The sequence below is a fragment of the Lynx rufus genome, unplaced genomic scaffold, assembly GCF_022079265.1.
Source record: "Lynx rufus isolate CCGP_SWC_20201006 ecotype Redwood Valley unplaced genomic scaffold, mLynRuf1.p SCAF_2, whole genome shotgun sequence".
In the NCBI taxonomy this organism is placed as follows: Eukaryota; Metazoa; Chordata; class Mammalia; order Carnivora; family Felidae; genus Lynx; species Lynx rufus.
In genome coordinates, this window is record NW_025814834.1 from 181,384,227 (window position 1) to 181,407,675 (window position 23,449).

The 23,449-nt window shown below is 35.8% G+C and overlaps 1 protein-coding gene across 4 annotated transcripts in view; it reads left to right on the forward strand.

The window, feature by feature from the left end:
* Positions 1-23,449, forward strand: part of EPS15 (epidermal growth factor receptor pathway substrate 15) — a 148,217-nt gene that overhangs the window by 105,406 nt on the left and 19,362 nt on the right. For all 4 annotated transcript variants that reach the window (XM_047084929.1, XM_047084931.1, XM_047084932.1 and 1 more), the window contains exons 16-21: positions 1,788-1,991; positions 4,049-4,165; positions 4,393-4,483; positions 7,116-7,151; positions 8,051-8,187; positions 13,456-13,525. In XM_047084929.1, the coding sequence (XP_046940885.1) occupies positions 1,788-1,991; positions 4,049-4,165; positions 4,393-4,483; positions 7,116-7,151; positions 8,051-8,187; positions 13,456-13,525 (655 nt within the window). The remainder of the gene's footprint in view (positions 1-1,787; positions 1,992-4,048; positions 4,166-4,392; positions 4,484-7,115; positions 7,152-8,050; positions 8,188-13,455; positions 13,526-23,449) is intronic.

A 23,449-nucleotide genomic window follows, 5' to 3' on the forward strand; every position in this document is an offset into this window, starting at 1 on the left:
TGCTATGTGTTACAAATGTGTAGTATTTTGGATTGTTAGTTTAAATTCTCAATACAGTACAGTTTGGTAGATACATATGCTTACTGATAACCCACTATTTAAATTTATAAACACAATACTTGTGTCCATTCAGTGAACATAAAAGCACTTACAGTGTACATCATTGTGCTAGATGTTGGACATACAAAGTTGATGGCAAAAGTTGTGGTCTCTTCCCACAAAGAGATCAAGGTCTTTAACTTTTTAAATATGGAATGAATTAGTGGAAAAGAAATAGGAAAATTTAATTGGTATAATAGTGAGAAATGCAGTGTGCTAGGCACTTTATACTCAATGTCCACTGTTTACACAGACCTTTACATTTTACAGAGTTTTTTCAAAAATTTCTGCTTCACTTAATCATCTGTGGAGATAGTTCTTACTTTATGGGTTGAAAAATGGAAGCTTGGAGACTAAACTTTGACTAAGAGAGTTGAAGGTGATAGAGCTTGATTGACATCTGTCTCCCAGTCCAAAATAGTGTTCCTTTCTCAGCTGATGACCCTGAAAAGACCTTTGGTAAATTACAGATTCCAAAATGAGCAACTTAAAAACCTTATGCAGAAAATAAGGTTAGGGGAATTGAGACTTGATTTATGAAATGCTAATAGGTAATTTTTATGATTCCTAAAACAAAACAAAACAACCACACGACATGCTAATAAATAAAGGGAATTCCAATGTAGCGTAAAAAATATATTTTATGAAAAATGGGCACTATTCAGTAAAATTCCATTCATTACTTCTTTTCACTAGAAACATATTTTTTTTAATGTTTTTAATGTTTATTTATATCTGAAGGAGAGAGATACAGAGCATGAGTGGGGAGGGGCAGAGAGAGAGGGAGACACAGAATCTGAAGCAGGCTCCAGGCTCCAAGCTGTCAGCACAGAGCCCGATGCGGGGCTTGAACTCACAAACCATGAGAGCATGACCTAAGCCAAAGTTGGACACACAACTGTCTGAACCATCCAGGCACCCCAACTAGAAACATATTTTGATTCTGACCTCTCTTCAGTTTCTTTGAGATGTTTGTTAATTTATTTTTCTTTATTATAGTTGTTGGTATCAATAAGCATTTTTTTCCTGCTTCTGGTCCCAATCTTTTCCTTTCAGTACTGAATATTACAGCTTATTGAATTCTGCCTCTGTGTCCCCCTATTGCCCCAGAAATATAAAGTCACTTGGATACTGAAATCCAAAATACTTTGTCCTTTATTTAACATGTTTAGAATAGCTTAGATTTAGAGACCATTCCTAGGACTCTAGCCCATTAATAAATAATGCCAGAGCATAGGACAGTAGTTCATTTTACCTTCGTCTTCACTCCTTTCCTTCCCAATAGGAGTGTAGATGGCTCCAAACCCTTGTGTGCTCTCCCTCAACTTCCTTTATTTCTCCCAAGCTTCATCACAAAATCTTCTCTTGCTCTCTTACTTTGCTATCTTTTTCCCAATACCCTGACATTTTCCCCAGTTATACCTAAAGGACACCAAAATGCAGATATTTGAATCAAAATTCTTGAAACTTTCAAAAGATGCACAAAAGCAAATCCATATATACTGGAATTTCAGGTGAACTCTCTGGGATGGATTACTGAAATCTCTCTAAGTCATACTGCATCCCCAGAGGATTCTCCTTAATGGAAGCAAATTTATCTTTGACTCAGTCTAAGGGTATAGCTATTTCTCTGTTGTGAGTCTTTCTAGTAATAAATTCTGTTTTGTATTTCTACTTTGTGTTGACAGATGCAAATGAAACTGATGGAGATGAAAGAGCTGGAAAACCATAATAATCAGTTAAATTGGTGCAGTAGCCCACACAGCATTCTTGTAAATGGTGCTACAGATTATTGCAGCCTCAGCACCAGCAGCAGTGAAACAGCTAACCTTAATGAGCATGCTGAAGGCCAAGGCAACCTGGAGGCTGAGCCCATACACCAGGAATCTCCAGTGAGTCTAATAGTTACATAACCTCCATAATCAACTTCAGAAGAAGAAAAGTTTTTGTTGACATCATACTTAATATAAATATGTGGCCTTGCCTCATCTAAGGACGGTTGAATTTTTTTTTTCCCTCTAAGAGGCAGACAGTAGGTATTGATTCAACAGTTCTAACAGTTTTAATTAGTGTAAAATATAATTTCAATCAATTAATTATAAAGTGTGTTTTCAAAACAGCTCTATAGATAGCAACTGTATAAAACATTTTTTAAGTACTCTCACCCGATGCTGAAAGTAATTCTTTATTTCATAATGTTGAGGACATTTATTTACCAGCTGTTTAGAGAGCACCAGCTATGTGCAGCAGTGCTGCTGTATTATGTGTGAGAGCTGCAGACACAAAAGACTTTAGCCCTGCCATTAAGTAGCATACAGTCTAGTAGTGTTACACTGTGTTAAAGGGCTGTGATAAAGGAAGCACAGGATATTTAGGAAGGACAGCTTGGAGGGGGCTCAAGATTTTGTAGAGAAAGGTATACAGGTGAGCTTCAGAGTAAGAAGGGTTAAGTAAGGAAGAAGGTGCTATGTTCATGGCAGAGAAAACAGCATTTGCATAGGTATGAGATGGGAGAAAACATGCATCATAGGGTCACAAGAAGTTCTTGAAGGCCATCTTGTGATGGTGGGGAGAGTATTGATAGGAGATGAGGCTTTCTTATAGTGGCTACCTGCATTACCTCTTTCTTAAAATAGAGATGTCTGCACCCCATTCCAAACTTGCTGAGCTAGAGTTTCTGGAATGGTGCCAGGTACATATATTTTTACAAAAAAATTCCACAAGTGATTGTGATGTGTACCTGGATAAAAATGACCACTTTTAGGTTACAAAGGGCTAGAGAGTAAGAAATTTGGATTTATCTTGAAGCATTGGGTGATTTATTTTATTGCACTGAGTAGCCACTGAAGAATTATAAGCAAGAAGTGACATGATTGTATTTACCTTTTAGAAAATGTAGAAAATGGATTCAGGAGTGGGACTGGACACATAGATTTGTTAAGAAACTATCGGAATGGTCTGTGTGATACTGTTTTAGCCTAAACTTAAGCAGTAATTGGAGGAATGATGATGAGAAGAATACAAGCTTGAGAAATATAAAAGATATAAAATTAACAAACTGATTTTTATTTAGGCATTGCAATCTTGGATTCATTATATAATATTCTTTTAAGTACAAAAGGCAGATTACTCGGTTATCCTTCAAAAACATAGGGTGGGGGCGCCTGGGTGGCGCAGTCGGTTAAGCGTCCGACTTCAGCCAGGTCACGATCTCGCGGTCCGTGAGTTCGAGCCCCGCGTCGGGCTCTGGGCTGATGGCTCAGAGCCTGGAGCCTGTTTCCAATGCTGTGTCTCCCTCTCTCTCTGCCCCTCCCCCGTTCATGCTCTGTGTCTCTCTGTCCCAAAAATAAATAAACGTTGAAAAAAAAAATTAAAAAAAAAAAAAAACATAGGGTGATATGAAATGGAGATTTCTGCCACTTCTTAAGCCCTTTTACCTACTGGTCAAAATCCAGAAAGCAATGGGAAACCACTGAAGAAAGTTTAACCAGAAGGGTCATGATCAGACTCACATTTTAGATCTATTATTTTGGCTACTATAAGAAGGATTGATTGGAAGGGCACATATTGGAAGCAGGAAGTCATTTGGAAGGTTTTTACAGTGAGCTGGAGACCAGAATGATGATACTATAAATGGATGATAGTGACAGTGAGGATGGAAAGGAATGGATTTGAGAAGAAGGTAGGGGGTTGACTCAGCAAGACTTGGAAGCTAGCTGGGGGATGACCGAAGGGAAGTAGTTAAGGATGACCTGAAGTTTTCTGGCCTGATTGACTTCGATACTTGATGATACCATTTTCCTAAGAAAGCTTTTAAGAGAAGAACTCATTTAATGAATATGTTCTGCTTGTCTTTTGTATTTTTTAGTATGTTTTGGTTATCCTTTGTTAGTTTCCTATGACAAGTAGAAAATACATTGTTAGTCCATGTAACATTAATATTTTGTAGGCAAGAAGTAGTCCTGAAATACTGCCTTCTGGTGTGACTGATGACAACGAAGCGGTGACTACAGCTGTTAGTGAGAAAGTTTGTTCTGAATTTAATAGTGACAGACATTCAAAAGAGGTAAAAAATAATTTTATATGTAAGTGTTCTTTTACTGGTTTTTCTGGATGGGTTATATACTGTTTTAGGCTAAGGAAAGAAAAATGTGTTAAGTGAACTTTATGACTATAGAAATATTTGTTATATTACCTTTCATTGATTTTTCATAGCATGTTATTATATTTTAAAATGTTACATCTTAAAACTGGTTCCTAAAACAATATTTTTTAATTTAAAATTATTTTTAGGGAGATCCATTTAATGTAGAATCAAGTTCACTGCCTGATCCAGTTGCAGATACAAACTTGGATTTTTTCCAGTCTGATCCTTTTATTGGCAGTAAGTACTCTTATTTTTATATTATGGGTTTACCAGAAAAAAAGGCTTTTTAATATATACTGTATAAGAATTTCATATATAAATTATATAAGAATTAGTTTTGAGAGCCTACTTATTACAACAAAAATAGAGGGGAGTAGAGATGTGATATGTTTGTACTTGCTGTATTTGTCCTCTTCAGGCAACTAACTCGTGGGACTAAGCCACTGATTATGTCTTACGAGCCTCTGATTAAGAGCATTTTTCTTCTTCAGAATAAGAATCAAAAGAAAGAGATATTATGGACCAGGAGAAGAGATTAGGTACTCTTAAGTCAACCAGCAATTTTTACTACTAAAGTGCCCACACCGTGCTTTTAAAACAGTGGAATCTATAGCAATTAGAAGCCTGATCCCTGCTCTTAAGGTGCCTAATGTGTTATTGAAGAAATAAATATAAGTTTAATAATTTAAAATACCTTATATTAATGTAAACTGTGTTATATACCACTGTGTCAAAGCTCTTTTTGCAATTTATTTCCAAATCAGTTTGTGAAACTGATAGGTCAGTTTACAACAGTTTTATTTTTATTTATTATTACTTTTTAAGTTTATTTATTTATTTAGAGAGGGGGGGCAAGGAGGGACAGAGAGGGGGAGAAAGGATCCCAAGCAGGCTCCCCACTGTAAGTGCAGAGCCCAACATGGGGTCCAATCCCACAAACCATGAGATCATGGCCTGAGCCAAAATCAAGTTGGACGCCCAACCGACTGAGCCACCCAGGCCCCCTAAGTTTTTATTTCAAATCCAATTAGTTAATATACAGTGTAATATTAGTTTCAGGTGTAGAATTTAGTGATTCATCACTTATGTACAACACCTGGTGCTCATCACAAGTACCCTCCTTAGTCCCCATCACCTATTTAACCTATCCCCCTGACTACCTCCCCTCTGGTAACCATCAGTTTGTCCTCTATAGTTAAGAGTCTATTTCTTGGTTGGCCTCTCATTGTTTTCCCCTATAATAGTTTGTTTTGTTTCTTAAATTCCACATATGAGTGAAATCATATGGTATTGGTCTTTCTTTGACTTATTTTGCACTCTCTTGTTCCATCCACATTGTTGCAAATGGCAAGATTTCATTCTTTTTGATGGCTGAATAATATCCATGATACATATACATACATACCACACCTTTACGCATCCATCAGTCGATGGACATTTGGGCTGTTTCCCTAGTTTGGCTATTGTAGATATTGCTGCTGTAAACATCGGGGTACATGTACCCATTTGAATTACTATTTTTGTATTCTTTGGGTAAAGTTCTTTTTTTTTTAATTTTTTGAGGAACCTCCATACTGCTTTCCAGAGTGGCTTCATCAGTTTGCATTCCCACCATCAGTGCAAGAGGCTTCCCCTTTCTCCACATCCTCGCCAACACCTGTTTCTTGTGTTTTTACTTGTAGCCATTCTGACAGGTGTGAGGAGATAACGCCTTGTAGTTTTGATTTATATTTCCCTGATCATGAGTGATGTTGAGCATCTTCCATGTGTCTCTTAGCCAGGTGTATGTCTTCTTTGGAAAACTGTCTATTCATGTGTTCTTCCCACTCTTTAATTGGATTATTTTTGGGGGGTGTTGAGTTTTATAAGTTCTTTATAGATTGTGGATACAACCCTTCATCGGATATGTCATTTACAAGTATCTTTTGTGGAGCATATTTCTATGTCCTTATGGGCCATTTGTCTACCTTCTTTGGAGAAATTTTATTCAAATAATTTGCCCATTTTTTATTGTTTCTCTTTTTATTGTTGACTTCTAAGTGTTCTTCACATATTCTGAATACAAGTCCCTTATCAAATATATAATTTGCAAATACTTTCTTGTATTTTGCATTGTCTTAATTTTGTTCAAGTCCTACTTATCTGTATTTTCTTTCATCACTTGTGCTTTTGATGTCATATCTAAGATCCAAAGTCATTAAGATTTACTCTTAAGTTTTCTTCTAAGAGTTTTATAGTTTTAGCTGTTACATTCAGTCTTTGATCTATTTTTAGTTAATTTTGGTATATGGTATGAGATAGGGGTCCAACTTTATTCTTTTGCATGTGGCTGTCCAGTTGTCCCAGCATCATTTGTTGAAAAGACTGTTTTCTCCGTGGAATTTTCTTGGCACTCTTGTCAAATAACAAATGACCATAAATGTAAGGGTTTGTTTCTGGACTCTTTAGTTCTAGAAGAATTATTTTTTACTTCAGTGAAGCTTAGTGTCTTTGTTTCTGAACTGGTGATGATAATACCCATCCAGTACTCTTGTGAAGAGTAGAGAATTTTGTTAGTAAAATTATTGCTGTTGTGCCTGTCTTTTCCCTTCTGTCTGTAACTTCAACTTGTGATCAAGAGTTAAGTATAATTGACTCCAGTTAAAATTAGCCTCTTTTATGAGGTATGTTAATGTTCTGCCTTTACTCTTTATTATTTTGAGTGTTTCCTAAAGGTGAATGGCATTTAGTGTTTTATCTACTTTGAGGTGGAGTTAATGAAACAGACTTTGCTTTAACAAAATTTGCTTTTGTTTAAAGTTACTTTTAAGTAATGATGTCACACAGTAAATATTGTTATTGTGATTCCTACTTATTTATTTTATCACAGGTGATCCTTTTAAGGATGATCCTTTTGGGAAAATTGGTGAGTATATTATTGAGGTCCAACTTAGCTATAATTTGATTCTACTTGATTATAAACTTATGTTGTATTTAGAAATGAGAGATCAAAGTTAGGTAGTTATAGTAAGTGGGCTTCTTTTTTATTCAATTTTTAAACGGTTATAAGGCCCCACTAAGATATTGTAGGTGCCTGGCATTTTTAGAAAGAAAGTGGTAGATGCTTGTGAATTTGCTTAATGAACTGTTAGCATTACTTTTTAAAAAATAACATTAATGTTTATATTTTGATGCTTTTAATAATACTTAGACTGATTTTTCCTTGTTCACCAAGGATTAGATGAGTATAGTGATCTGCGGTACTACAGGGTTTAGAACATTTTGTTTTCCTAAGATTACAGTGTATGAATGGGGGGAAAAAACATCTTAAAGAATTACTAAATATCAGGCTTTATAATATATTCTTTCCCTGGGATTTTACATTAGAATTAAAGCAAATCTTGTGTACCATTTGGTTATGCTTCCCAAACCTGTTCCAAATAAGTTTATTAGTTGAAAGACTGTATTTTTTAACCAAATCACAAAGGAATTTGTGATTCCCACTCCCCTAAAATTAGAATCACCTGCTTAGAGGAATTACTTAAACCTAGCATACAGGTAACCTTTGTGTAGTAAGTGTTGGCATTGTTGATTTCCTTTGGGTGAATGATGAACAAATAGGAAAAAGAATATTAATTCAAGCTATTTAACTAGGTGCAACTGTCTATATTTTTTTATAATCAATAATTGGAATCCAAAGTACCTATTTTAGATTCTGCAGAAGTTAAAAATATCTTTTTATTAAGTCAATTATCATACCTTCAAGTGACAGGAAATTTAGTGTAGTAGTTTTTAGTCTTTCATGTATGTGCTGTGTTTTCTTAGATCCATTTGGAGGTGATCCTTTCAAAGGTTCAGATCCATTTGCATCTGACTGTTTCTTCAAGCAGTCCTCTACTGATCCTTTTGCCACTTCAAGTACAGACCCTTTCAGCGCAGCCAACAATGGCAGTAATACTTCGGTAAGTGGGTGGGTTAAAAATTGTTAAATGGATAACAAGTGCCCTAAGTGAGTTTTTGAAATACACAGTGATGAAAGGATCCTCTTTTAGATTACTTCTGATGGGCTATGTAAAAAATCAGTCTCATCCAATCCATCTAGTTTTGGGTTCAGACTGGCATTTCACAGTTTTATCACACAGTGGAATTGTCTGGAGTAACTTATTTCATCGAAAAATCAAGTCCATCCTTCATAAGGCTCAAATATCCCCATTTAAATATCCCATTAGGGATATTTAAAATAAATGATTGGAAAGCCATAAACCAGTCTTCAATAAAGCTTTTCAGAAATGTGTGGTATGCATTATTGAAATAATGAAAATCAACCTAAAAACAACAGCACTGATCTTTTAGAAAACTAAAATTATTTATATTACTTTATAGACATATTTTATATATGTTTTATAACACATTAATCTTGTAAAGAAATACAAATTCCCACTAAATGTCAGACTCTCTTGAGAACATATATACAAGTAACAGTCACTATTTAATAACCACATACTGTGATCCCAGTTCTTCTGTGTGCTATACATTCATTTTTTCTAATCATCAGCCTTGCAAAGTAGGTGTTGGTAGCCCTATTTTAACAATAAGGACACTGGAACTCAGAAGTAACCAAGGTCATGCAGCTAAGTGCTTTATCATCTGGAGCCTTTAAAAACAAAATCTTTATATTATGGTTATTTAAACATACCCAAGATAGAGTAATATAATGAAATATTTTAATAAGCCTCCATGTATCCATCACCCAGATTCAATAATTATGAATGGTTTTGGGGTTTTTTTTTTTGTTTTTATTTTTAGTTTTTATTTGGAGGCTTATTTTTTTTAAGGATGATATTTCTTATCCAAAAGTAAAACAGACCCAAAAAGGAACAGTTGATTGACAGGCATTTGAAAAAAAAAATTGTGTCTCTTTAATTCTCTTAGATTAAGAATACTCCCTTAAAAGAGTAATTGATTCTTTTAAAGTAATAGATTTTGATATTCTTTAATTGTTTTCTTTCTGTACTGAGTAAAGAGCTATTTGGCCAATAACTGGTATTTTCCATTGATGTAAAACTGAGCAAGTGCCTCTGTAACTGAATATTTGTGGTTTCCACAGGCTACTGGATACTGTGTTTTCCTATAACACTTAGTTTGCAATGTGGACCCATTTGCCAAATTCTTCTAAAATTGGCTGCAACCTGAATTTTTTTCCTCTTACCTTATTCTAGTCTCTTATTCACTCTTTTTTTATTTTTTTAAGTTTATTTTATTTTGAGAGACAGAGCACAAGCAGGGGAGGGGCAGAGAGAGGAAGAGACAGAATCCCAAGTAGGCTCTGCACCATCAATCAGTACAGAGCCCAATGTGGGGCTTGAACTCATGAACTGTGAGATCATGACCTGAGCCAAGATCAAGAGTCAGATGCTTAACCAGCTGGGCCACCCAGGTGCCCCTCTTATTCTCCACTCTTATCATTAAAGAACAAGAAAGCCAAAGCAGCTCTTCCTAACTTAAAAATAAAACAAGTTTCTCCTGTTCCTCCTGCCTGGTAAAATTTTTCCACTATTTGTTCTATTTACTTGTTCTCCTTCCTCCCCAGTTTTTGAAACTGACATTGCCCTTGCTGACTGCTCTTGATTTCTCCATTAAAAACAAAACAAAAAACCAAACTGGCAATATACTAATAGCTCTGTTTGTCTCATCTCTTCTCTGTGCCAGGTGTGGTGCTAAGCTCTTTTCCTGTGTTATTTCATTTCAGCTTCACAATAATCACATGAAGCTCAGGTTACCAGACTCATTTTTTTTTAATTAAAAAAAATTTTTTTTAATGTTTATTTTTGAGAGGGAGAGAGAGAGACAGAGCACGAGCAGGGGAGGGGCAGAGAGAGAGGGAAACACAGAATCTGAAGCAGGCTCCAAGCTCTGAGCTGTCAGCACAGAGCCCGATGAGGGGCTTACACTCATGAACTGTGAGATCATGACCTGAGCTGAAGTCGGGTGCAACCAACTGAGCCACCCAGGCACCGGCAGACTCATTTCTAGATAAAGTAAGTGAGGCTTAAAGAGGTTAAGTGATAGTAAGTTAGTAAGTGATAGGACTGAATTCAGACCTTGGTCTATCTGACCAAAATCTAAGGTCTTCACCACTGTAGTCTAAGATTTAAACTTTATTCTTCCCAGCTACAGTGCCCTTGTGTTTTGTGATCTTCCTTCTTTTTCAAATAGGCCTCTATTATGTTTCCAGGTCTGAGTCTGTCCCCAAAAGCCTTTTCTATTCCCTCAAGGCTAGTCTCTGTTCTCAGAGGGACGGAATTTATTTTTATTTATTTATTTATTTATTTATTTTTAACGTTTATTTATTTTTGAGACAGAGAGAGACAGAGCGTGAACAGGGGAGGGGCAGAGAGAGAGGGAGACACAGAATCTGAAACAGGCTCCAGGCTCCGAGCTGTCAGCACAGAGCCCGACGCGGGGCTCGAACTCACGGACCGCGAGGTCATGACCTGAGCTGAAGTCAGACGCTTAACTGACTGAGCCACCCAGGCGCCCCACAGAGGGACGGAATTTAAAAAACCAACACAAACCAAACAGTTGCCATTCCTTACTGTCCTAGCTAGTGTATGGTAGCATTGTGTAGGTACTAAATGATATAGTCAGAGTGGAGGGGTAGATGAGTGATGCTTAAGAGAGAGAATTTCAATGATAATTTTGGAACATTCTATAAAATCATGCCATCTGAATTTTAGTTATGAAATTACTTTTGTGTACTAAATTGCCTAATTATCACACTGAACCTAGCATTTAGTGGCCTCTTATTCCTTCATGGGCTGCACAGTCCCTCCTGTTCCTCTTTCTGTCTTAATGGTCTTTTATGTGGGGCACAGTGTGATGAAGTAATAGAAATTAAACCCAACACTCATGTAGGCCTGCTTTTTCTAATTCTCTCTGTGATGGCAAATAAATCTGTAAGCTTTTGTTAAAAATCAGGCCTGTTAGCATTTCCTTCCCTGAAAGTAAAGAGAAGAAGCAATAATAGTTGGTGACTTAAGTTATGTCAGTGACTATTTCTCACACTGGTATTTTGACTATTAAATTAGGAACCATGCAAAGTTATCTGGCTATATAGACCAGCTTAGTATTTTTCTTTGATTGCTCTTTTTTTTAATGTTTATTTATTTTGAGAGAGAGAGAGAATCCCAAGCCCGTTCTGTGTGGTCAGCACAGAGCCCGATGCAGAGCTCGATCTATGCACCATGAGATCATGACCTGAGCTGAAATCAAGAGTTGGACACTTGAACCGACTGAGTAACCCAGGCTCCCCTTTGAATGCTCTTTATTCATTCAGCAAATATAATCAGAATATAAGCTAGTGTGATAGTTTTATAATAATATTATTGGCATCAGTTAAAATAAGTACTGTCATCTTTAGTTCTAAAAGCTTCATTAATATTAACTACTTCTTTCTTTTTTTATTTTTTATTTTTTAAAATTTACATCCAAATTAGTTAGCATATAGTGCAACAATGGTTTCAGGAGTAGATTCCTTAGTGCCCCTTACCCATTTAGCCCATCCCCCCTCCCACAACCCCTCCCGTAACCCTTGGTTTGTTCTCCATATTTATGAGTCTCTTCTGTTTTGTCCCCCTCCCTGTTTTTATATTATTTTATATTATATTTTTTATATTATTCCCTTATGTTCATCTGTTTTGTCTCTTAAAGTCCTCATATGAGTGAAGTCATATGATTTTTGTCTTTCTCTGACTGACTAATTTCACTTAGCATAATACCCTCCAGTTCCATTCATGTAGTTGCAAATGGCAAGATCTCATTCTTTTTGATTGCCGAGTAATACTCCATTGTGTATATATATATATACCACTTTCTAATAGTAGTTTAAATGGGTTCTCTTTTATAAAGAGAGACTGTACTACAAGTCCTGGTTAGCAATACTTTTCTCTTTTCAAATACATTTGTTTTATTTGGAAATGTATCAATTGAGCTCTGCAATATTCTTTGACATTCAATTGTAATAACCAATTTCTTGATGATTAGAAATAGAGCCTGTAATACAGATGACATGGATAGCCATGAGTCAGAGGAGATAAATTTTCCCAAACCCTTTTCATGCCCCTTTCATCTAACTGTCTGCTAAGGCTTTTGTTGGCTTCTTAACAAGAGCCTGATGCCAGAAAGAGAAAGTTCAGTTAATTCTTCCTAAGTACATACTTAGTTTGATTACGATTAAAAACTAAAATAAGTTAGGAAAACAGTTCTATGGCAGAAATCTCTGGCTTCTGGTAAAGTCCTCACTCTGTAGCCACTCACCCTTGTCACTTGGTCCAGATTCTTATCTGGCTATTGAAAGTAGAAGGTCTTTTTAGGAGTGCTCCTTCCTTCCCTTCCTCTGTTTCTCCCTCCTTTCTTCTCCCCCTTCCTCTGGAGCACGTGTGTACGTTCCTCTGATGGGACAAATGCTAGAATTATTTTTAGATAACAATTAGAAAGTAAAAATCTAGTATTTACTGATATTAAGTACTAGGATATTTAAGAGTTAGAATAGTATGCACCCTAAATGCAACATGTCATCCTGGAATAGAAGGACGTTAGTGGAAAAACTGGAAAAATCTAAATAAAATCTATAGCTTATAGTTTTGTATCAGTGTTAATTCCTTAGTTTTAATAATGTACTATGATTACATGTGATATTAATATTAGAGGAAGCTGAGTGAAGGATATATGGGAACTCTCTGTATTATCTTCACACTTGTTCTAGAAATCTAAAATTACCTCAAAATGAAAAGTTGTAATAGTGTGTATTTGTACCAGTAGCAAAACTATGAAGAAAAGAGATGAATGCCGCCAGTCAGGATGATAATAACCTCTACCGAGGAAGGATGGTATTGTGATTGGAGAGGGGCACATAAGACTTCTGAGGTGTTGGCAGTTTCTTAGAAGGTGATTACATAAGTGTTCATTTGATACTTGTTTGTCAAGACATGCATGTTTCGTGTACCATTTTGAATGGATATTATATTATACAATAAAAGAAGATTAGAAAATGATGTTTATCATTCCAATTTAATTAGATTGCAAATCAATAAGGGGAAACATTTATTCCTAATGCCTTGTATTTCTTAACTAATTTAGAGTTTGTGAAGAATATTTTCCTTGGTGTGGCAATGAGGTTTCGGCTGTGAAACATTGCTTCTCATAGTCATGATTTTGTGTAATTTTTTTAGGTAGAAACATTGAAGCACAATGATCCTTTTGCTCCTGGTGGAACAGTTGTTGTTGCAGCAAGTGATTCAGGTAAGGAAATAATTAATCAGTTTCTTTGAACAGTAAAAATATTTACCTTTTCTTTAAGCTTCTTTTTTATTTGTTTCCAAATATATTTGTCCTATTTACTTACTTAAGGCTTTAAAATTACTGCATAGTTGGGGCGCCTGGGTGGCTCAGTCAGTTGGGTGTCCAACTTCTGCTTGGGTCATGATCTCACAGTTCGTAAGTTCGAGCCCCATGTCGGGCTCTCTGCTGACAGCTTGGAGCCTGGAGCCTGCTTCGGATTCTGTGTCTCCCTCTCTCTCTCTGCCCCACCCCTGCTTGCTCTCTGTCTCTCAAAACTGAATAAACATTAAAAAAAATTTTTTTTTTAAATTACTGCATAGAGCCAATTGTAATCTACTAATAATAATGGCAAATGTTGGCATATCACTTTCTACTTTTCTTATTCATTTATCTCATTTATTATTCATGTTAAAGATCTTACTGGAAGGGATTGGGAGATACAGTCTTCCAGTTATGGAATGAATAAGTCATAGGAATAAAAGGTACAGCATGGGGAATATAGTCAATGCTATTATAATAGTGTTGTGCAGTGACAGATGGTAACTACACTCATGGTGAGCATAGCATGACGTATAAATTTGTCAAATCACTGTGTGGTACACCTGAAACTAATGTAACATTGTATGTCAGCTATACTTTATTGAAAAAAAAATCTTGCTAGAAAATGTACTCTATCCAGTAAAACCAATAAAAATTTTTTTTGGTTTATAAAAGGCAGTGTTGTTTGACATTTTCTAAGTCAGTAACGACTCTAATGGATCTTGGCCTAAATTTAAAAACTAGTTGCTTCCAGTAGGTAATGGTAATAGCTTTACAAATAATGGATAGATCTTTTAATAATACAGAGAAAGGCTAAATGTTATTCTAGCATCCAGTCTTTATGCTTTATTTATGGTATCTAATTTTCAATTTATCCTTTTAAGTAATATTTCCATTTTGAAGACCAGGAAACTGAGGACCAGAACTTTAAGTAACTTGATCAAAATTGTATAGTTTACTAGATTTGAACCAGGTGAAGCCAAGATTCAAACCAAAGTCCGGTTTGTCTAAAAGCTTCTGCAACTAAGTAACACTGCTTCTTTCTCACTATTCATTAAAAAATAAAACAGACCATCTATTGTGTAGGAGAGCAGGAAATTAGAGGGAAGTGGACGCAAACATGTAAATTCCTCAAGTTACCATGCTAAAATAGATTTCCTTATTTTTCCAGATGAATATAGGGTGAGTTATTCAGTACACAAATTTGCTGATGTGACAAGTTGAGGATTATGAGCATAGAGAAAAATTAGTAGAAATGCCTTCACAATTTGGATTTCTTGTACAAATTATAACAATATGAAATTTAGCAGTGTGTGTTGTTTTCAGGTTGGAAATTAACTTACAACACGAGTAACAAAAAGGAATATAATAGGCAGATATGTAGAAAACAAGATTTAATGTAGTGCTGGGTATTGATTTAAGCCAAAGCTTAGAATAGCAGCAAATAAGATTTCTAAAAGGCTTATTGAAGTAACAGTGGTTAAATTAATATCTTTTAAAAATACATGTGCATTTTTTAGACTCTCATTCTTTTTTTCCTTTTTTTTTTTTAATATATGAAATTTATTGTCAAATTGGTTTCCATACAACACCCAGTGCTCATCCCAAAAGGTGCCCTCCTCAATACCCATCACCCACCCTCCCCTCCCTCCCACCCCCCATCAACCCTCAGTTTGTTCTCAGTTTTTAACAGTCTCTTATGCTTTGGCTCTCTCCCACTCTAACTTCTTTTTTTTTTTTTTTTCCTTTTCCTCCCCCATGGGTTCCCGTTAAGTTTCTCAGGATCCACATAAGAGTGCAACCATATGGTATCTGTCTTTCTCTGTATGGCTTATTTCACTTAGCATCACACTCTCCAGTTCCATCCACGTTGCTACAAAAGGCCATATTTCATTTTTTCTCATTGCCACATAGTATTCCATTGTGTATATATACCACAATTTCTTTATCCATTCATCAGTTGATGGACATTTAGGCTCTTTCCATAATTTGGCTATTGTTGAGAGTGCTGCTATGAACATTGGGGTACAAGTGCCCCTATGCATCAGTACTCCTGTATCCCTCGGATAAATTCCTAGCAGTGCTATTGCTGGGTCATAGGGTAGGTCTATTTTTAATTTTCTGAGGAACCTCCACACTGCTTTCCAGAGCGGCTGCACCAATTTGCATTCCCACCAACAGTGCAAGAGGGTTCCCGTTTCTCCACATCCTCTCCAGCATCTATAGTCTCCTCATTTGTTCATTTTGGCCACTCTGACTGGCGTGAGGTGATACCTGAGTGTGGTTTTGATTTGTATTTCCCTGATAAGGAGCAACGTTGAACATCTTTTCATGTGCCTGTTGGCCATCCAGATGTCTTCTTTAGAGAAGTGTCTATTCATGTTTTCTGCCCATTTCTTCACTGGGTTATTTGTTTTTCGGGTGTGGAGTTTGGTGAGCTCTTTATAGATTTTGGATATTAGCCCTTTGTCCGATATGTCATTTGCAAATATCTTTTCCCATTCTGTTGGTTGCCTTTTAGTTTTGTTGGTTGTTTCCTTTGCTGTGCAGAAGCTTTTTATCTTCATAAGATCCCAGTAATTCACTTTTGCTTTTAATTCCCTTGCCTTTGGGGATGTGTCGAGTAAGAGATTGCTACGGCTGAGGTCAGAGAGGTCTTTTCCTGCTTTCTCCTCTAAGGTTTTGATGGTTTCCTGTCTCACATTTAGGTCCTTTATCCATTTTGAGTTTATTTTTGTGAATGGTGTGAGAAAGTGGTCTAGTTTCAACCTTCTGCATGTTGCTGTCCAGTTCTCCCAGCACCATTTGTTAAAGAGGCTGTCTTTTTTCCATTGGATGTTCTTTCCTGCTTTGTCAAAGATGAGTTGGCCATACGTTTGTGGGTCTAGTTCTGGGGTTTCTATTCTATTCCATTGGTCTATGTGTCTGTTTTTGTGCCATAGACTCTCATTATTAAACTGATGAATTAATATATTGTTAAGGATATTGTATGATTAGAAAGGAAGACCTAAGAAAATAAAATGAAAGGTTAATATATTTATACAGGTGACCCTTGAACGATATGGGGGTTGGGGACATTGACCTCCCTCCCATGCAGGTGCAAATCCTCATATAACTTTTGATTCCCCAAAACCTTTACTAATAGCCTACTGTTGACTAGCAGCCTTACCAATGACATAAGCAGTCAATTAACAAATATTTTGTATGTTATATGTATCCTTACAATAAAGTAAGCTAGAGAAAAGAAAGTGTTATTGAGAAAATCATAAAGAAAATACGTTGACAGTACTATATTGCATTTATTGAGAAAAATCTGCATATAACACACTTCAAGGGTCAACTGTAATTAACTCTTGATTGAAATGGTAAGTGCCATGGAAGTTCATCAAAACTGTAAAAATTTAAAGGACAGGGAGATCACCTCCAGTCAGGGTAAATCATGAATGATTTCAAAGCAGAAGGTGGCTTTTGTGGTATGCCTTGAAAGAATGGGTTAGAATTTTAGTTAAGTATATATGGAAAGAGAGTAAATGAAGCAAAGAGAGCAACATGAGCAAGGAAGGGAGGCAGGACTTACAGGGCATGTTCAAGGAAAACCAGGTGTTTTGATAAAGCTTATTTATAGATAGAAGAACCATCAGGTTAAGGCTGGTGTAGTAGATTGCAGGCTTACTGTGGGTGTCTATTGCCTTTGTTTCTAGTTCCTAACTAATTTTATGTAAAGTGTTAGAATAAATGACTATAATAGCCTGAGAGGGAACTACCATTCATTGTTGTTAATCATCTTAATAACATACCATTTATTGCGCTCTTGCACAGTCTCAGTACTACATGGGCTAGCTGTTTTCCAATACCTGGTCTCATTTAAATCTCACAGCAACTACATGAGGTAATTGGTATTATGTTTATTGTGCAGACAAGGAAAATCAAAACATGGAGAGATGAAACTATTTCACAAGGTTAAAGAAGAGTAATGAATGGACCCACGTTCAAATGAGGTCTCTGGTTTCCCATTGACCTCTTGAGTGATTCTCTCTGTCTCCTTTGCTGATTCTTCCTCTCTTCAACTTCTTCATGTTTTATTACTCTAGGTCTTAGACTCTGGACCTCTTTCTTCTCTATCTGTATTCCCTTGGGGACCTTATCTGATTTCTTGGCTTCACATACCATATATATGCTCATTTAGATCTCTAGCCACATCTTTTTTCCTGAACTCTAAACTCATATATCCAACTACCTACTGATACCTGTATTTGAATATCTGATAGGTATAGCTAACACATATGTCTGCCACTGAACACCTAGTCTTCCTCTCCCAACCTGCTTCTCTTGCAACTTGCTCCATCTCAGTTCATGGTAATTTCATCTTTAATGTTGCTAAGACCTAAAACCTTAGCATCATCCTTGGTTCTTCTTCTTTTATGTTATCCATAATCTGCCAAGAGATCTTACTGGCTCTACCTCCAGATTATATCCAGCAAAAGATTTACAATGGCCTATACCTTTCTAACAGTATCTCTTACCATTATTCCCTTTACTCACTCTGCTCCAACCACACTGGCTCTCTTGCTGTTGCTGAAACAACAGGCCAGTTTCTTAGGCCCTTAGCTGTTCCCTATTTCTGGGATGATCTTTGTCCATATATCCACTTGATTTGCTACATTACCCTAACAAATCTTTGCCAAAATGTCCCCTTGTCAGTGGGTCATATTCTGGCCCTATTTAACATTTATGAGTTCCATACCTAGCCTAACATTCCTCCCTTACTATTCTCTACTCTTTATTTTTTCATTATGGCTTACTACTTTCTAGCATACTAAATAAGTTACTTTGTTTTTCTCTATCTTTCTCCTCCTTCTGCCACTAGATTTTAAGTCCCAGGGAATTTGGATCTTTGTATTCACTGGTGTGTCCTAAGAACTTTAAACCATACCTGAGCACATAATATGACTGAATGAATGAATTACTCTTTCTACCGAACATATAGGATGGGAATAGGGGGTGGTGGGGGTTGTTTAACAATTTTGTCCTGATAGTGGGTTTTTTAACATTGTGTGAAGATACACAAAACATTTACTGTTTTAACCATTTTTAAGTATATAGTTCATTGGTGCAAGTGTTACAGCCATCCATTTCCAGAACTTGTTCATCTTTCAGAACTGAAACTCTGTATCTGTTGAATAAGAACTCTTCATTAGCCTCTCCCATTAGCCCCTGGCAACCACCATTTACTTTCTGTGTTTATGAATTTGACTCCTCTGCATACCTCATAAATGGAATCATACAGTGTCTGTTATTTTGTGACTGGCTTATTTCACGTATCATTATATCCTCAAGATTCATCCATATTGTAGCGTGTATCAGAATTTCTTCCCTTTTTAAGACCGAATAATATTCTTTTATATATATGTACCACATTTAGTTTATCTATTTATCCATCAGTAGATACTTGGGTTGTTTTCCATGTCAGCCATACCATTTTACATTCACACCAGCAGTGGACAAGAGTTCCAATTTCTTTATATCCTTGTCAACACTTACTGCTTTCTGGTTTTTGATAATAGCCACTCAAATGGGTATGAAGTGGCATCTCATTGATTTAATTTGTACTTCCCTAATGATTATGATATTGAGCATCTATTCATATACTTATTGGCCATTTGTTTATCTTCTTTGGAGAAATGTCTATTCAAGTACTTTGCCATTTTCTCAATCAGTTGTTTGCTTTTTTGTTGTTGAGTGGTAGGATTTATTTACTCCGGATATTAACCCCTTCTGAAACATATGATTTACAAATATTTTCTCTCATTCCATGTGTTGCCTTTTCATTCTTTTGATACTGTTTGTTGGTGCATAAAACTAATTTTATTTAGTATAGTCCAGTTTATCCACTTTTAATTTTTTTGCCCATGCTTTTAGTGGTGTGTCCTAAGAACTTTAAACCATGCCTGAGCACATAATATGTGCACATAAACATTTCAAGAAAGTATAGCTAAATCTAGTGTCATGAAGATTTTCTCTATGTTTTCTTCTAAGAGTTTTATAGTTTTAGGTCTAACATTAGGTCTTTGATACATTTTAAGTAAATTTTTTGTATTTGTTGTAAGTAAGGTAAGGTAAGAGTCTGACTTCATTCTTTTGGCATGAATACTCAACTTTCCCAGTGCCATTTGTTGAAAGGACTTGGCCTTTCCCCATTGAGTGGTCTTGGCATCTTTGTAGAAAATCTTTTGAATATATGTGCAAGAGTTTATTTCTGGGTTCTCTCTTCTATATCATTGGTCTAAATGTCTTTTTTTTTTTTTTAATTTTTTAATGTTTATTTTTGACAGGGAGAGAGAGACAGAGCATGAACGGGGGAGGGGCAGAGAGAGAGGGAGACACAGAATCTGAAACAGGCTCCAGGCTCTGAGCTGTCAGCACAGAGCCTGACGCGGGGCTCGAACTCACGGACCGTGAGATCATGACCTGAGCCGAAGTCGGACGCTCAACCGACTGCGCCACCCAGGCGCCCCTAAATGTCTGTCTTAATGCCAGTACCACACTGCTTGATTACTGTAACTTTGTAGTAAGTTTTGAAATCAGGAAGTTTGATACCTGTAACTTTGTTATTCTTTTTCAAGATTGTTTTGGCTGTATGGGTTCCCTTGAGATTCCATGTGAATTTTAGGATGAATTCTCTATTTATGTGAAAAATATCATTGGGGTTTTGATAGGAATCGCTTTGAATCTGTAGATTGCTTTGGATAGTATTAACATGTTAACAATATGAAGTTTTCCAACCCATAAAGTGGCCTGTCTTTCTATTTATTTGTATGCTTCATTTCTTTCAGAATGTTTCATAGTTGACAGCATACATGCCTTCCTTAGTTAATTTCTGAGTATTTAATTCTTTTTTATGCTATTATAAATGAAATTGTTTTCTTAATTTCTTTTTCAGATTGTTCATTGTTAGTATATAGAAATGCTACTGATCTTGTGCGTTGATTTAGTATCCTGCTTTGCTGAATTCATTTATTGTAAACAGGTTTTTTTTGTGTGTGTGTATGGGTTTTCTACATGTGAGGTCATATTGTCTGCAACAGAGATAATTTTACTTCTTCCTTTCCAATTTGGATGCCTTTTTCTTTTCCTTGCCTAATTGCTCTGACTAGGACTTCTATGATGAATTGGAGTGGTGAAAAGTGGGCATCCTTGTATTGTTACTGATTTTAGAGAAAAAAAATCTCAGTCTTTCACCATTGAATATGTTCACTGTTTGCTTTTCATATATGGCCTTTACGATGTTGAAATAGTTTTCTTCTTTTCCTAGTTTGCCAAGTGTTATTTTTATCATGAAAGGATGTTGAATTTTGTCAGATGCTGTTTCTGCATCAATTAAGAGGATCATGTGGAGTTTTTTCCTTCATTCTGTTAATGGAGTGTATTTTATTGATTGATTTTTGTGTTGAACCATCCTTACATACAAATAAGAACCTGTATCCTGTTAGCCTGCTGTTAGCATGCTGCTTATGTGTTGATTTGAATGAGGATCTTAGAACCAAAAACTCTTTTGAGTTGAGTAGGCTACCTATTAGTGGTATCTGGGGCTGAGACCTTACACAGACCCAAAAGTATCAGAGGTTTGAACTTTCTTTTACTTTTTTTCTTAACAGCTATACACAAGGTTATCCAAAGTTTGTTTGTGCATCTTCCTCATTTAATCTTTTCCGTGGTTATAGAGACAGGTACTATTCTTTCTCATTTTAAGGATGAGGAAAATGAAACATAGGTTAGGCGGTTTGCCGAAGGCTGCATTACTTGTTGCAGTGTCCAATCCATGTCTTATTTCAGAGCTCATGCTATTAGCCACTTTGTTATGGTGCTTCTGCCTTATCTTCTCATCCAATTCTCACAATATAAAAATGGCAGTAAGGTTATTCACAGATTTTTTTTTCTCTCTCTCAAACTTAACATTGCTGACTTTGTTAGAACTGGAAGGAATCATAGACCTGCTATAGGCCAGAGTTTTCATATTATTTTTCACAAAACTAGTTTCCGGGTAGGTCTTCAGAGAGTTGGCAGATTCTTGTTTCATATTTTTTAAATGTCTTTGAATTTGTAAAAATATATATGCATTCATATATGTTACAAACCACATTGACATATTGTAGTGCATTGGTGTTTTAAAGTACTATCAGGTTAAGTGGTTTTTATGCAAACCTCTGGATATAAATTATTTTCAACTACTCTGAGATTGCAAGGCTCTTGTTTTAAAATGTATATAACTACTTCTTTGGATGAATTGTTTTTCAGATAGAGCAACCAAAACCAACTACAGAAATAAGTTCAACTCCTGACTTTAAACATTTCTGTTGATCAAAATTGCTTCATGTTTTCACTGTCATCATAAGTAAATATTATAAATTTGTACATAAAATGATTTTAGAGTTATTTTTTTAAGTTTATTTATTTATTTTGAGAGAGGGAGCACTCCTGAGTCCTCATGAATGGGGAAGGAGCAGAGAGAAAGGGAGAGAGAGAATCCCAAGCAGGCTCCCCACTGTCAGCGCAGAGCTCCACGCGGGGTTTGAACTCACAAACCGTGAGATCATGACCTTAGCCAAAAATCAAGAGTCAGATGCTTAACTGACTAAGCCACCCAGAGTTAAGTTTTGAAATCCCATTTACTTGTTCCATATATTGGCATTTCACTTAAGATTTGAACACTGTTATCTAGCCTCATTTCCTAAAAATGGAAGGAAAAACTGAGCCCCAGGGCTACATATCAGTTTGTTTCTCAGTCCATTTCCACTGATTTTCCTCTGTGTTATCCTGCCTCTTTATTTATCTACAATGTAAGTGAAAAAAATAACTCCTTGGAACCCAAAATTTGATAAAGGGTACTGAGAGCATAGGGGAAACAATCAAATGAAAAATGTTAAGAAATTAATACATATTAGTAAGAAATTTGTAGAAGATCCATGAAAGACTCTTGGTGCAGAAAATTCCAGACTTCAACTCCTATTTCAACAACAACAACAAAAATTAGGAAAGAAGTGGGTTATTTAATCACAAGCAGTAACTTTGGAATTTATCAAGTATAGCAGCTTTTTAAAAAATAAATGAAGACCCTTAAAGAGCTTTTGTTTGTATTGGTTATATCAGTACTAACCATATTAGAGACTAAAGTACTAACCATATTAGAAATTAAAACTGAGAATTTAAAAAGCTTTTAATTTCTTTTAAAAACATGATAATAAACCCATTACATATTAACATAAATAACATATTTAAGAAAAATAACTTCAGGGGCGCCAAGGTGGCTCAGATCATGATCTCACAGTTTGTGCGTTTGAGCCCCGTATCAGGCTTTGTGCTAACAGCTCAGTTTGGAGCCTGAGCCTAACAGCTCAGATTCTGTGTCTCCCGCTTTCTGCCTCTCCCTCACTCGCGTTCTCTCTCTGTATGTGTCTCCCAAAAATAAATAAAACGTTAAAAAAATTTTTTAAAAATGAAAAATAACTTCAAACCAAAAAAAATTAGAAGAGTAGCATTGTTCATACATTTTTGTGAAACTCTTTAAATGTCTGCCTCAACAGAAAACAGCTGGATTCTCATATCTACTTCTGCATTCAGTCTGCTGCACTGTATTGTTTTGCTTCAAGTATGTGAAATGAAAAAGATCCGGCCTCACACAGATACGTAGTTGGAAAAAGGAGGAATATTTCAACAACCTTTTTAAAGATAATTGTGGATATTCTTTTTTGTTATTATACTACATTTCAACATATTTTAGTTTCTTCATGAAACTGTATTGAGGACCTTTTTTTTTTTACCTTTTTTTACAAACCCTTGTGTTGAGGA